The sequence below is a fragment of the Poecilia formosa genome, unplaced genomic scaffold, assembly GCF_000485575.1.
Source record: "Poecilia formosa unplaced genomic scaffold, Poecilia_formosa-5.1.2 Scaffold2, whole genome shotgun sequence".
In the NCBI taxonomy this organism is placed as follows: domain Eukaryota; kingdom Metazoa; phylum Chordata; class Actinopteri; order Cyprinodontiformes; family Poeciliidae; genus Poecilia; species Poecilia formosa.
The window spans coordinates 4,341,543-4,356,142 of NW_006799941.1; the positions used below are offsets into that span (position 1 = coordinate 4,341,543).

General features: G+C 39.2%; 1 protein-coding gene across 8 annotated transcripts in view; it reads left to right on the forward strand.

Moving 5' to 3' along the window:
- The window catches only part of cacna2d2a (calcium channel, voltage-dependent, alpha 2/delta subunit 2a), a 234,507-nt gene that overhangs the window by 180,584 nt on the left and 39,323 nt on the right, over nt 1-14,600 (forward strand). For all 8 annotated transcript variants that reach the window (XM_016670882.1, XM_016670865.1, XM_016670866.1 and 5 more), the window contains 2 exons: nt 3,702-3,833; nt 4,046-4,103. In XM_016670882.1, coding sequence (XP_016526368.1) covers nt 3,702-3,833; nt 4,046-4,103 — 190 coding nt within the window. The remainder of the gene's footprint in view (nt 1-3,701; nt 3,834-4,045; nt 4,104-14,600) is intronic.

The following is a 14,600-nucleotide window of genomic DNA, read 5'->3' on the forward strand; positions in this document are numbered from 1 at the left end:
GTTTTGGCTGTGTGTTTGTTGTTGTGTTGTTTGTTTTGCACTCTGATAGACAGTAATAATGGCAAGCTCTTTTTAGATGCTGCAATTTGGTAAATTTTACATGTCTGAACATGGCTTCCTGGTGGAAAAATAAGCAAATAAATTAGCGATTGGGTGATTTTGTGCCTGACTATATTTTTACAACATGACCTTTCAGCGGACAAGCAGAATGAGAAAATACTCGTTGCCCATTTGCTACCTTCAGACCAACGTCTCGTCAGAAACGCTGCAGTAATTGGAAGCATGGGAAAAGTGGATAATGATCGTTTATTTGTGTAAAATTAAAACGCAGGGTTGAGAAAAGCTGGACTTGTCTGTTCTGAGGCTTATCTAGCTTTGGTTGGCTGAGTAATTAAATCAGAGGAGCGAGTGAAGTTCTCCGCAGCTCAGCGCCTCTTCTTGTTTCCTCTTTAATCAGGTGGCTATTAAACCTCTGATTGCACTCCCGTCTTCTGACTTTGGCTTGGCGATTAAGCACAGACTGAAAGCATTTGCAGTGTCTGGATGTGTTTGTGTGTTTCCATGTCGTGTGTCGTTGAAGGGATTTATTAGAATAGAAAAAAAAATAAAATAACCGAAACTACAAGTGGAAGGAAAATAAGGACTGTGCAAAGTAGAAGTCAGAGAGTTGAATATTGATGCAGTACTTGTGTTATTCACCACCTGTGGTGTATTACACCACTTACTGTTGAATAGGTGATGAAGGCTTTATTCTGCATGCACACGCGTTTCCAGATGCCTAAAATCTTATTTTTTTTAAAACTTAAATGGAAGGTAGCTTGATACTTTATAACTCTTAACCCAAAGTCCATCCCAGACTAAACCAGTCCCCAGTTCAGGCTTAATCTCATACGGTTGAGATTTTTATGCTGATTTATCCAGTGAGAAGAAGTGATGTTGTCTGAGAGCAGCACCACGCAGACATAGCAAACAGGCACCCTATGGAGAGATTTAAAAGCGCTATGTGCTGAACCAAGCCAGCCTGTAATTCTCCACAATGTTGAACAAAACTGTAGTTTTACTCCTAAGGATTTAAGTGAACCACAGTAACGGAATCAGAATAATAATTCAACGATATTGTCTGTAACACTAAAACTTTATCAGCGTCTCAGCAGTTTGTTTTCCCTCAACATGTTTCATGTTTGTGTAATTCTAATAACAAGGTGGGTGGATGGAAAGTTAAAATACTGACAGACACTCAGGTCAAGTATCATTCACTGGGACCCGTTTGGAAAAGCATTTCCTCTCGTTTTGTCCCATTTGCTACTGATGGGAAACAGAAATTTTTAAATCATTGTGAAATAAAACAACTCACTCCATCCTTTTTCTGTTTTGCAATAAGCAGCTGCACATTGTAAAACATTTGAAGGTGGCTTTAACTTGAAAATGAAATTTAAGTTAAAAGAGAAAATTGTTTTGGTTTTAACTCAGAAATTAAAGTTCATGAAGTTGATTTAACAACACGAGACGAGTTTTCTAAACATTGTTTTTAAGTTCTTTAATCTTGAATTGTGAGTTTTAACTTAATGCTGCAATTTAAACCAAATTATTATTTCACAATATGCAAGAAAATAACTGCTCTCAACTAGTTAGAGCCACATTTTTTTATTATTTTCACTCACATTACCAAGCTAAGATAAATGCTTATTTTATTTTAGAATAATTAAAATTCTTGTTTCATATTAAATAAAGAAGATTTCTGATCTGGTGATGAATTTTATTAAAAATCCCAATGAATTCTGCTAGAAACATTTTGTGTGAACAGGAGTCAGATCAATGTAACGCACTTTCATCTCAGGAAGCAAAAACAAGCCGCTAAGCACTATGGGAAATAGTTCCCACTCCTGTCTTTTTCTTCTTTCAGTTTTTTTAAGTACTAACCTAAAAACTCTAGTTTTCTCAACTCATAATAAAAAGTTAGCACAACTTACTATACTATAAGTTCATCTTTCACAAACTCACATTTAGGCTCAAAATCCAAAACTCACTAAATTTATTTGACGCAACTAAATGCTAAATGCTGAAATGTTTTACAGTTCACAGCCATCCGTCGTGTTCTTGTTGAAAATGGAAAAAGTCATTTTTTCACCATGCCATACCAACTTTATTTATAAAGCACTTTAAAACAACCACAGCTGATATAAAGTGCTTTACATAAAAACACAACATAACAATAAAAAAGTAAATAAATAAAATAAACAATAAATAAATAACAAACAAACATACAATTTAAAACTAGATCCTGCTGGAGTTGAAAGCCAAGTAAAATAGATGGGTTTTAAGACGAGCTTTAAAGCTAATAATAATGTGTTCAGCAGTTGAAGTGATTTTGGCTTTAAATATTTGTCCAAAAAACTGCTTTTAAACACTAAACAAAACCAGAAAGTCCAATTATGATTTATCTGTTTCATAATTACAATATTTAAAGGTTAAAAATGTTATGTTCCCTCTATAAAATGGCTGCCATTGCAGGAGCACACGCAGTAACTTTACTGCTTTAAACAAACAGCCACAGATTTCTTACCAGACCTGCAGAAAAAGTTGCAGTAGTTTGCTGTCCGACCTGCAGCAGATTCCTCCGCCTGCTGTGAGCGACGTGCAGGATGACCCTCCTTCAAGGTGATCTCCTCTGCGTGCGCCGCAGAGATCACACAGATTAGACTAATGCGGCGCTCAGGCGGCGCTGCTGGCCTGAGGTTCCTGCATGCATCCATGCTGATGCTCTCAACCCACTTCTGCTGGCAGAGACAAGGTTGTTCACCTCAACCTTTGGCTTATTTACAGAGATGAACCTGGAGCTTTGTTGGTTTTTATTGACCAGTGTCTTTGTAGCGTGTTTTAGTATTTTTTTATTTGGGATTTTTAACTAGATTTTAACACAAAATTTAAAAAAGGAGAGAACTAAAGTGCAAAAATGGGAAGGTGTAAAAATACATTTATTAAGATCAGAAAACTAACTGAGCTTGTAATAGTTTGAACAAATGATTAATACTGTTATAACATTAAAAAAGTCAAGTTTTCAGTCAAATTTTAAATAACTTTTCACACCAGGAATGTAATAGAAAGTTTATGAAAAGTGTTATCACCACTTTTATTAAATAAATTGTTCTCCATGTTTACAATTATACAGAAACAAACTTTTTTAATGCAACTTATTTTTATTAATTTACAATTTTTTTCTTTTAGAACAAAGTGATGAGTTGATAATAATAATAGTAATAATAATTATAATAATAATTATAATAATAGCACATTTTAAACAAATGTTACTAACTGCTTCATATTAAAACAAATTAATTAAAACATCCTAAATGACACAACACAAAAGATACACCCAATCAATTAAAATACATAACAATGTAAGACAAAGTATAGTAATAAAAATACAAAATGATTCAAATATTAAAAGCCTTATTATGTAAGTACCTGTAAGTTTTAATTCAATGACTTGAACGAAGTCAATGAAAAAAACGTGTCTAATATTTGCTATTTTCACCGGCCTGCTTTATTCCCAAAAATAAAGCAGGCCTGCTTCTTAGTTCCAGGCTTGCCTTGTACTCTGTAAACAACTTAAATCTCAAATTACTTCGAGGTGTTTTTTAAAGCCTAAACTCTGTTATTTTGGAGCTTATTATATATCTGTAATCTTCTTTCTTCTGTAGCGCCTGTGATCCTGAATGAGCTCAACTGGACGCAGGCTCTGGAGCGAGTCTTCATCGAAAACCGGCGCGAGGACAGCTCCCTGCGCTGGCAGGTGTTCGGCAGCGCCACGGGCGTGACGCGGTACTACCCAGGTAGGCTCCATCGGGTCGACACTCTGCCCTCTGCTTCATGGCAAGATAAAGTCTAAATGAATCCATCTGGTTCTCCGCTGCAGAACGTCTTATCAGCCTCCTGTGCTAGTGGCTTGATGGAGAGAATTAAATTATGATTACTTTGATCTGATCTGGTGGAAAATGTCCGACAGTGAGAGGATTATTTGAACTTATTTTCTTGCTCTCTGCAGCCACTCCTTGGAGGGCGCCCAACAAGATTGACCTTTACGACGTCCGCAGAAGGCCATGGTAGGAATGAACTCCATGTTTAGTAGCTTTTACCTTCCAGATTGTTACAAGAAGGATCTACTGGAGATTTTATACGTGGGGATACAGAATTATACGGATGTCATGCTTTTAATAACTGATTTTCTGGCTCTCCATAAGAAATTGGCTCATTCAAATTCTGATAAAATGTGAAGGACCTTTAAAGCTTGGCTTTAATATGGCTTTTATGCTGTTGTTACTCCCAGATAACTTGTAAAGTTTTCATCTTTAAATGAATTGAAATGCCCTGAGAACTTTTTGGAGGAATGTTGAATTTGTCCTGCAGGTTAGAGAAATTAGTCCAAACATTAAAACAACAATGAAAGTGGTGAGAATGGTGAACTCTAAAGTACTGTTGTATCATTGTGTTGAGCTTTCTGGAGACGAAACACAATCATTCAGCAGCTCCAGATTTGGTCATTTTAAAGGTTATAAAATTACTTAATCATTATAATCTGCCCAATTATTTAGACAGCAAACACATGTGAATGCCAACTTTTACTATTTTTTTTCAGTTTCAAGTTATTAAACTACCTAAAATAGCAATTTAGCTAAAAATCTTCTGGTTCCGATAAAAATATACGTTTCAAGAAGTAAAATTAACCTGCATGTATAATTCTTTCAGCCAGCATGGATTAGCCAATATTCTCAAATAAATCAAAACATGAGCACCCAGTTCATGATTTTAAAAATCACTGGTGCTTTTTGTTGTAAAATCTTCAAAACCTCAGAAAATAATGAAATTAAAAATCCTTAAATTAATTTGACATTCTTGAATATGTACAGGAACTGTATTTTGACTTCTGGACAGAACCTGGCCATAAGATTACTTAGTCATTATAATCTGCAAAACACATATGAACATGCACTTTTTTAAAATTGACCAATTAGTGTTATACAATAACATGACAAACTGACAAAAAGCGAAAAGGGGTATTGATCTACAAAATAATCAACCAGATAATAGAATGAGAAACGGCAACAAAAGTAAAATAACCAAACAAACAAGAAGATATGCATTAAAACAAATACATTCAAATTGAAACACAGGAGGAGAGGAAGATTTTATAATTATATATGTTTTAGCTTTATTTATCCATTCTTATGTATGTTTTGTAATCTTGGGTTCAGAAATGTTGTTTATTATGCATATAAAAAAGCCTTTTCCTGACCTGTATGTAAGTGACGACAGACAGACATAAGGAAAATCTGGCTGGGAAAAAACGTAAATAAAAATGAGGCCATTCACCCACTTTACCCTCTTCACACACCCACCCACGGGTTTCTGTCCACCCTTTACACTTTCAATCTACCTGCAGCTGTCACATCGGTTTTGTGGCAGCCCTGCCTGTTGCCTGGTTACAGGTTGGAGTGGAGTGGACATAATCATGACAGCGGTGTTGATTAGACCTGACCCCATTTTCCATCTCGGTCTCCGGCCGGTTTAAATTGAGTGGCTGTTTGAGGTCAGGCCAGAGAGCTTGCACTGAACAAACACACAGGACAAACTTTCAGTTGTGTTATTATTGTTTTTATTAAGCAAATATTCAATCTGTACACTGAGCTGAGCTTTGAGAGAGACTGAAAGTGGAAGAAAACTGGTGGTAGATAAATGTAAAACATTAAGTTTTAAAGGTTTGAGCAAATAGAAAACACTGAATTGATTTATTATTTATTGTCATAGATGTCCAACTTTCTACTAAAACTGTTTGTTTTCTTACAGCACATTCAAGCCATTTGAAGCATAAACTCAGAACATACACTAAGTGATCATCTGTATATTCAATCAATTAATCAATGACGTCTATTTAGCACAAGGCAATTCAAAGTGCTTTACATCATAAAAACACAAAGATAAAAAGTCATAAAAAACATCATTCAGTCACAGTTAAGAAACCAGCAATGTTTTATTTATTTTACATTACATTTTGTCATCAGTACACATCAAATATATTGGTCAGTGCTTCAGGGTTTTTTTTAATCTTCATAATTATAGATTATTTCATTAAAAGTAAAGTAAAATGGTTCGACCTTTATTATCTCTTATTTTGTAAGACATCAGAGTCAAATTCATGCAAACAGATTATTTTATTGCATCAGTCCATGTCAGACTGTGCTTGTAATTAAGTAATAAATAAATAAATCACTTAGCACTGTTTTTACAAGCATGAAACCAACAAGGCTTCCCTCTGACAACTTAATTAAGTTAACAGCAGACAAAAGTCTCCTTCGTGCTGCACTGTCACTTGAGGCTTCGCCGTGAACATGCAAACTGCTGTAAACAGAAACTGCGGCGCTGAAGGACAAGTTCGAACATTAATCCTGTCTCTCATCTGTCAGCTCAAAACCCAAACTACACCGGAGCTTAATTCCTGTGAGTGTTGTGACCGGAGACGGGAAGAAACAATGGATGGGAAGGATGAGCGGAAGCGGCTTGTGTGACGAGGAGAGACGGAGGAAGAGGCGATTTTTGTTCTCTGCAGAGGGACACCTTGTCACCTCCGTGGCCCTCCATGTTTGTCACTGTCATTGTGTTGAGCTTTTCCTCATGTTGGACTCAGAGGTGCTCCTGTAGCCTGTTGCTTAGCAACCTGTGCCAAAGCGTAGCGGAGCGGAGTAGTGGGGCGCGCGGGAGGAGGGGTCATGATGTGTCAGGTCAGGCTTGTGTGATTATAGCCTAACATGCTGCTTTCTTGACTGACATTCGCTGAGGAGGTCGAACAGTCGCGGGAACATTTGGTTGGGGTCAGGCGAGGTCGTCGAATGTGTCTCTGTGATATCAGAGGAGGCCAGCATCCTTCAGAGTGACAGTGACATGAATAGCACTTTCAATGTCTGCATAAGACGTGAACAGATCACATGCATAAAGCATAAAATCAGTTTTACATTCCCACTTGTTGCAAAGATTGTTGCTGTTTTTATCCATCTGTTTTGGTTGGTTGAGGTTATTTTAGATTCACTACATGCAGATTTTTTGATTTTACTCTTTATAGCTATATGTTTGAGTAAAATTAAGATTGTTTTTGTTTTATTAACTACTGATAACATGTCTGAAATTCCAAGCAAAAATTACACATTTAAAATATGAAGATCTTATTGTATTAAACAAGACTTAAAATTTTGAAGTAGTTGATTTTTAATTTTACTTTGATAGGCCTGGTTCTTCAATATTGAATTGATTATTTCTTTATTTATTCAATCCTGGGACAAAAAGGATATAAATCAGTTCACATTTACAATAAAAAGTATTCAGACAGTTTTATTTTAGTTTTTTTTTTTTCTTAATTACAATTGGATGGATATCAGTCTGAAAACTAGAAAAGCAAATCAGTGACCTGGATGCAACATTGTCCCAGAAATAGACAGTAAAATTGGGAAGCTTAAGCTTAAAACATGTGAAATAAAACATTTAGGTGCTCTGATTAAAGGTATTATTATAACTTTTGATGATGAACAGCACAGAGCAGTACCTCTCTTATATGTGTGAGATCTGACAGATGTGTAAAACCTCCACATCTGTCAGATCTCATTGGTCGATAAGCAAGATAGATGCTGCAAGCAGATTGCAGCAGATCTAATCACATGTTTCTGTCTAGATTGATGCAGACCTGTAGCTATCCTCCGTTTGTCAAAGCTGCAGTCTGGTTGTAGTCTGGTTGCCATGGAGGAAGTTGTTGCTGTTTGTTGGATCGTAAGCTTTAACTGGTTCCAGTCGACAGTTTCTTGTCTGACCAGGTGGGCTTTAAAAAATGAAAAATCAGATTTTTTTCCCTCCCTTCCGCTCTTCCAGCAGCTCCCTCGAGAAAATTAATGATCCAGTCATTGCACTTAATTGCCACCAATTACAGTGACATTAAATATTAACATTATTCATTGTTATGTCTGTTCTTTTCACCAAAGGAAGCAAAGCAGAGGGTAAGGCGAGGCAGAGGAAAGAGAAAGGGAAAATAGAAAGAGGAATAACAAGAGAAAAGGCATGGAGTCCTGTTAGCCAAGCGTTGCAAAGATCCCATTACCTCCCAGGTTCACAACAGCATGTAGGCTATATCACATATTGATTTCTTCAAAAAGTCAATCTGACCTCGTCACAAATATTATGACTGCTGGTCAGTCCCTGAAGCCGAGGCTCCCTAAAACACTATTCCCAATATCCCGAGCCCGGAGCCTTGCCTCCTCCTTTCATTCCTTTTTTCACCCTACTTCAGGTGGACGCTGAGTCAGAGGACATCACTGTTGTTGTTGCTGAAGGTGACACAAGGCTGTAAGAGTTTTACCACAAGATTAAAGTGCATCAAGGGCTGCAATTGTCTGCGAATGGGGTTGCATGAGAAATACTCAAAAAGCGGAGAAGTTGAAAGAGAGAACATTGTGCACATTCCTCGACACATGAAAATACAGAAATTTGAACGGTGGCAGCAACGCTTCCAGTAATCAACACAAAGTTGAATAAATAAGCAGCAGACAACATCTCTGTCTCCTGCAGGCTCTCTGGGAACTGTCCCCCTATATTTTTATCTTAATTCAATCTCAATTCGCCTTGCACATCCACAGGAGCACTAAGAGAGCAGCAGTCCATAAAATAATAAGCCCATCAGCACAGCACAAATTCACACACTCGCTCTCTCACTGCGCTCTATAGCGTCTCCCCATTATTTGGTGCTTACTGTCCTCACATCTTTTGTAAACGATGCATTCATGTCAAAGCATGCTCACCGTGTGCACACCCATGATTACCAGTAAAAACCACCGCAATTCATATCAACAGCAAGCGTCACTATAAAACATGGCCCAACCATCCCATGCATCTGTTGCATGTTCCTAAAAATGCTTTAGATTATTCCCTCCGTTTAAATGTAACGCTCAACACTTTGCAGAATGGGTCAGGGTGCATAAACACAATCTCCTGCGAGAGAGTCGGCCCCCCCAGCGCAGTTAATGTATTGATTGTACAGCGCTGGGCTGTGATAAAACTATTTCATGAATTCCAATGAGACTCTTTTACCTGACTGTTACAAAAGCAGCGAACTGCAATCACCGCAACGCAGAATATGTTGTTGTGTTCATCGCTTGTATAATGCATTTCTTTTAGATTTAATTTGGTGGAGGTTCGGGGGGAGTCATGAGGGAGGGGGAGGCTGTGAATGTAGCCGCTTTAATCTCGTCTCTCTCGGAGCGATACCTTATTCTGCCTTCAGTGTAAAGAGCACACGTTGGCTGCATGTGTGTACCAGGCCTTATCTAGATCAGAGATGTTGTCACAAACAGATCTGGTACGTTGGGAACCCTTTTATATTACAAAATGCGTGATATGTTTTAGAGTTTGTTAGTATTTTATGGTTATACAAGCTGAGGATGCAGATATGTGAGGAGCTGGGCTTTTTTTCCCAACATTTTTAATGAAGGATTTCCCTGTTTAATTGCATAATTCTGCTATTATTGCCAAAGTAATGTAAGCAGTTGGAAAATAATGCAAAAATCTTTCCTATTGTTGATTTCTGTGAAAGTGTGGTAGTCCTTGGCTTTTATTGATATCTTGCTGTGTTTATTTTTCCATCATACATCTTAAAATAAAACAGATATATGAAAAGTAGTCTCAGGGTTTATTCCATCTAGATAAAATTGCTGATCTCTCCACCGCATTGAAAAAGGAGCAGCAATGACAGAAATCTGTTGGGGATCCAATACTTCTCGATGACATCACAAGCCAACATTAAATATCTGGCCATGAATTTTTAAAACAATATAAATGCATTTCAGCATGTTTTAAAATCCATCTAATGCTGTTGCATCTGGATTGTGACTTTACTATACGTAGGGTAGGGCTGAACAATAAATCAATAACAATAAACAACATGATATATATGTCTTGGTGCTCGCTGCCTTGTTTGTTTTTATGTCTAAATACAGTGTCAGCAAGCTGCTTCACCTGTGAAGGGCTCCTAAACATTAGATCTACTGCCTCACTGATTTACTGCCTGTGTTTTTAGCATCTGTGGCAGATTTAGTGCATCTCTTGACTAAAAGGGTTAGGGGTTCTTGTGCGGCTTCGCAGACGGGGACCACGGACTCCGTTACCTGGGATTTTTCTCTCTAACGTTCACTCACGTGGATGCATATTTTTCTCACATGCATACACATTTTTTTTTTTCCATATTTCATTTCAGTATTTATTTTTGCATCAATACATCAAAACATTTTCCTGACCTGTGAGCTTGTTTACTGGCAATGGCAATAAAACTGATTCTGATTCCGATAGACACATGATCGAGATCAATAGAGTACACATCTGATAGAATATTCAACATTCAGTAAGAATATTCCCTGAACTCTGAACCAGAACCACACAGCATTCTGGGAAATGTAGGCAGAGGAAAGGCTTTAGCTGCTCAACTGTGAGCTAATCAAGGTTGGTGGAATCAACTCACTCTTTGGTTACCTAGCAACAACCTGCTGGGTAACAAGAGCTTTCAAGTTCCCCCCAAACTTTGGTTACCTAGCAACAACATAGAGTAACTTGAGCAGCAGCAGTTTAAGGTTTCACCACTTTGTCTCATAACTTCCTAAAAATAAACAACGGTGTGAAGAGAAAAATGTGGATAAAAGAGGAAAGGTTACATCACCAGTTTGGCTGGATTTCAGATATAGAAAAAAAAAATAAAAGTAAATCAATAGTTATCAATACCAACCGATATGGAACGCTGATATTGTGATACGTTTTTCAGCCATATTGTCCAGCCCTAACCCTAACGTAGGCTGATGGTGCTTCAGGAAATCTGTCTTTATCTCAGTAAAACATTTCTCCTTTAGCTACTAGATTCACAGTTATGGTCTTTAGAAAGCAAGTAAAAGATTTTGATGCAAAAGTCAAATTCAAAAATACTTTATTGATCCCAAAAGGAAATTAAATGTTGTTGTAACTCATTAATTCAAAGTCTTCAAAGAGTTATTGTCGACAGTAGTGGCTGTTGGCAGGAAAGAGCTCTTGTAGCAGTCTGTGTTACAGTGAGTTTGAAGAAGCCTCTGACTGAAGACACTCTGTTTTCCCAACAGTTTCATGAAAAGGATGGTCAGGGTTGTCCATAATTTCATTGAGCTTATGAAAAATCCTTCTTTCCATCTATGGTCTGCTGCATCTGCCTTTCGGTAAACATGTTACTAAGATTAAATTAATCCACTAGATTGACAGGAATACTGCAAAAACCGAATGATGCTGTTAACTACTTATGTATTGCAAGCTGGATTCATTAATTAGCTCACTGGAGATGTGACTTGTGGTTTTCAGTAAGGATTACTTAAAAAAAAAATCACTGGAGGTGTACCATGACTCAACTTGTAATTAACGTGTTATGTCAACCTAAATCTTGATCCAAGATTTTTTATAATGAACCGTGGCACTGATATAAAGTCTCAGATGGCAGTTGTTTATCTTCTCTAATTGGCGCATCAGAACAAACAGGAGCTGACACGTCATTATGTGAAATACAGCGGCCATGTCTGAAACAGGATACTGCTCTTGATGGCTCACTGGCAGTGATGAGTTGTTCTTTGTAACCTTTAGTGGATGGTAAAAAGCTGAAAGGCTGGGTCCGCTGCCTGCTGGGGACTGAATGGGCGAGCGGGCTCGGTTCAGCACCAGCCAGGCCCATCTGCTTGTCACCTGGCCTTGGCATGCAGGAGACTGGGTAATGACAGGGAAAGAATGGCATCAGGGGGCAGGAGCCGAGAGGTAATTACAGACTGGAATCCATGCAGAAACGACACATCTGGATCCGCGAGTCAAAAACGTGGTGAATTATACCCGGATACCAGCCGCAGTTTGTGATTTTTATCCGTCAGAAGTGCGATATCGGGTCCGTAGACTGAAAATCCTTGATTCTATATCCCACTTCCTCTGATCTTGATGTTGTCCCGCTCAGAGGCAGAGACAAAATTCAGTCGCACTTCAGGCGACGAGGAAAAAAATAAAACGGGGCCGTTGCCGATATGCCAGGCCAATCTGTGTGGAAGATCAGCCATGGCAGCACTATATAGCTTTGACTCATGCCTTACTCTTCTTACTCCATCACGGCTCACACATTTCTCTTAAACCCTATTACCACTGATCAATGCTGCCTCTTTCACAGCTGCAGAGAAATGATCTGCTTGAAAGTAATATCTCCTCAGCATATTTTAGGTGTGCAGCCTGCATAGTTCTTTAGTCTGAGATTGTTGCAATGGTGGAGATGAAGATGACCTGTAATGACATGGTAATGAAAGCCCGCATTGCCTTATAATTAACATTTAACCCCCTCCAAAATAAGTTGAATTCCCATTAAACGACCATTCTCCTCGATGAGAAGTAGACTGACCAAGGAAGTTAATGAAATCTCGCAGTTGGTCTGCGAGCATCAGCCGTTACCAAATGACCCTCCTTTAATCTCCAGACGAGGTGACTCTGTTTGGGAGCCTCGGGGAGTTGAGACGTGTGCCTCATTCTGACCGAGCTTTCCGTCCCGCATCGATGATCGCTTTCACAAATTCGGTCTGCTAAAAAGAAAGCGGCCCCCGCCGCGTGGAGTCTCAGGTCCTTCCTCCGCCCTCTCCCTCACTGCCTTGAATTAAGATTTCAGTAATTAAATTGATAAAAGTCATGCACGCCTATATGCCTCATGGTTCCAGACCTGATTTCTGTCGCCACACAGAAGTGGAAAGCTGTGGAAGTTCTACCTTTGATGTAGCATTCTTTATTATTGAACATAATTGGATTCTCACTCCTCCATCTTCCTCACTCTCTCTCCATCTCCCTCTTATGTACACACACATATATTTTGCCTATATTCGCTACCAGCTGAGCTCAATTATTGACCTCATATGAAGCAGCCCCTGTTTCTCCTGAGATTTCCACTTAAGCTTTTCACCAAAGTGGTTTGAGCAGACCAGGCAATGAGATGTCAACACAGGTCAGGGGTCACTCAGCAGTTTAGAGTGGCGCCTACTGGGGCTCCGTCGCTCAAACCTCCGTATCAGCCTGGCCGAGCGAGCGAAAAGAGCCTCTTTGGCCCGCGGGCAGCTGGCTTCCCTCTGCACTCAGCAGAACGGCCGATAATCAGCAGAAAGAGACCCCTGATGATTGCTCTGGCTCTGCCTAAGACGGCTGCTAACTGCTCGCCTGCTCACTTCCTCAGAATGTCAAACTAAGACTCACATCTGAGACAACCCTCCCTTCCGCATCCGAGCTGCAGAAAAGCCCCGGCTGTCCATCCATCTTAGCTCTCTTTGTATCGCTGGCAAATGCGAATTTAATTGCCACTGGAAGAGACTGAAGGGATTTCTGATTTCCCTCTGTATGTCATCCTCTATCAACAGTGTTCAGATGTTACATGCGCCGGCTAGTTCATCACCGTCTCTGTCCGGTGAGCTTACACACATCGTTGGGAAGGTGCTTCGTTTAACAATCTGAAGCAGCAGCAGGGTCGCCGCCAGACTCAATGACGTATTTGACACCCAGCTGAAGAGCCGGCGAAGGGAACGGAACGTCGGCTGCCTTATTTTACTGAAATTACTCAGGTCAACGTGGGCTTTCATGCCAGCTCCACTTTGGCTGTTCCTTGACAAGTGAATTTTAGCTGAGTGGATAGGTGAGGTTTTACTAGTTTCCCAGTTACAACTAAACGGTGCAAAGGGACTTTGGTCTTGCAGGTGTTGTCTATGAAAGTCCTAAGCATGTTTAAATAATAAAAAAAAAAAAGAAAACAAGTTTTCAATGAGAGAGAGAGAGAGTTGGCTTTTGGCATTCCCTTTGAGAAATATCACTTAATCTGAGAGTGCACCAATAAATTGGCCCTGATTGCCTTTATTTTGGGAGATTGGTGATTGGACGATACTTAGATGTGAAGTCGATCTTATCCAATGATCTTATCTCCCTCGGTGAAAGTCTAAAAATCAACCACTGTCCTGTTTTGCTTTCCTGTGAGAGAAGTTTGACTGACAGAACCAACCAAAAGTTCATGCCTGCATGTTTCCAGTTAGCAATAGTCACCCCGCTGTTACAAAATCAGCAACATTCTTGCTTTATTCAGCAACATTTCAGACAAAAACATTTAGTATTGGCCAATATTAGAATCGACAGGTCAGGCTTTTTAAAGGCCTGATCCGGGAGCTGAGTCAGGTATTATGGTGCCTTCACACCAAACGCATTTTGCACATCTGGTTTACATTCAGAGTCGCGGCACGATTTGAAGAGTTTGATGCGTCGAGCATGTCTGATAAATAGGCCGGCAACGGAAAACAGCGGCTAGAGCAATGTTGATGCATCTGGCGCCTTTGACGCGCCTCCAGATAGACTTTGAATGTAAACCAGACGCATGAAACACTAAGTGTGGAGCGAAATGTCAAGCATCTGCATTCAAAGTGCACATGCGTTGAACTTGAAGTGTCGGACGAGTTTTTGATGCGCGTATTGTGTTTGGTGTGAACGCACCATTAAGAACTTCTTCATAA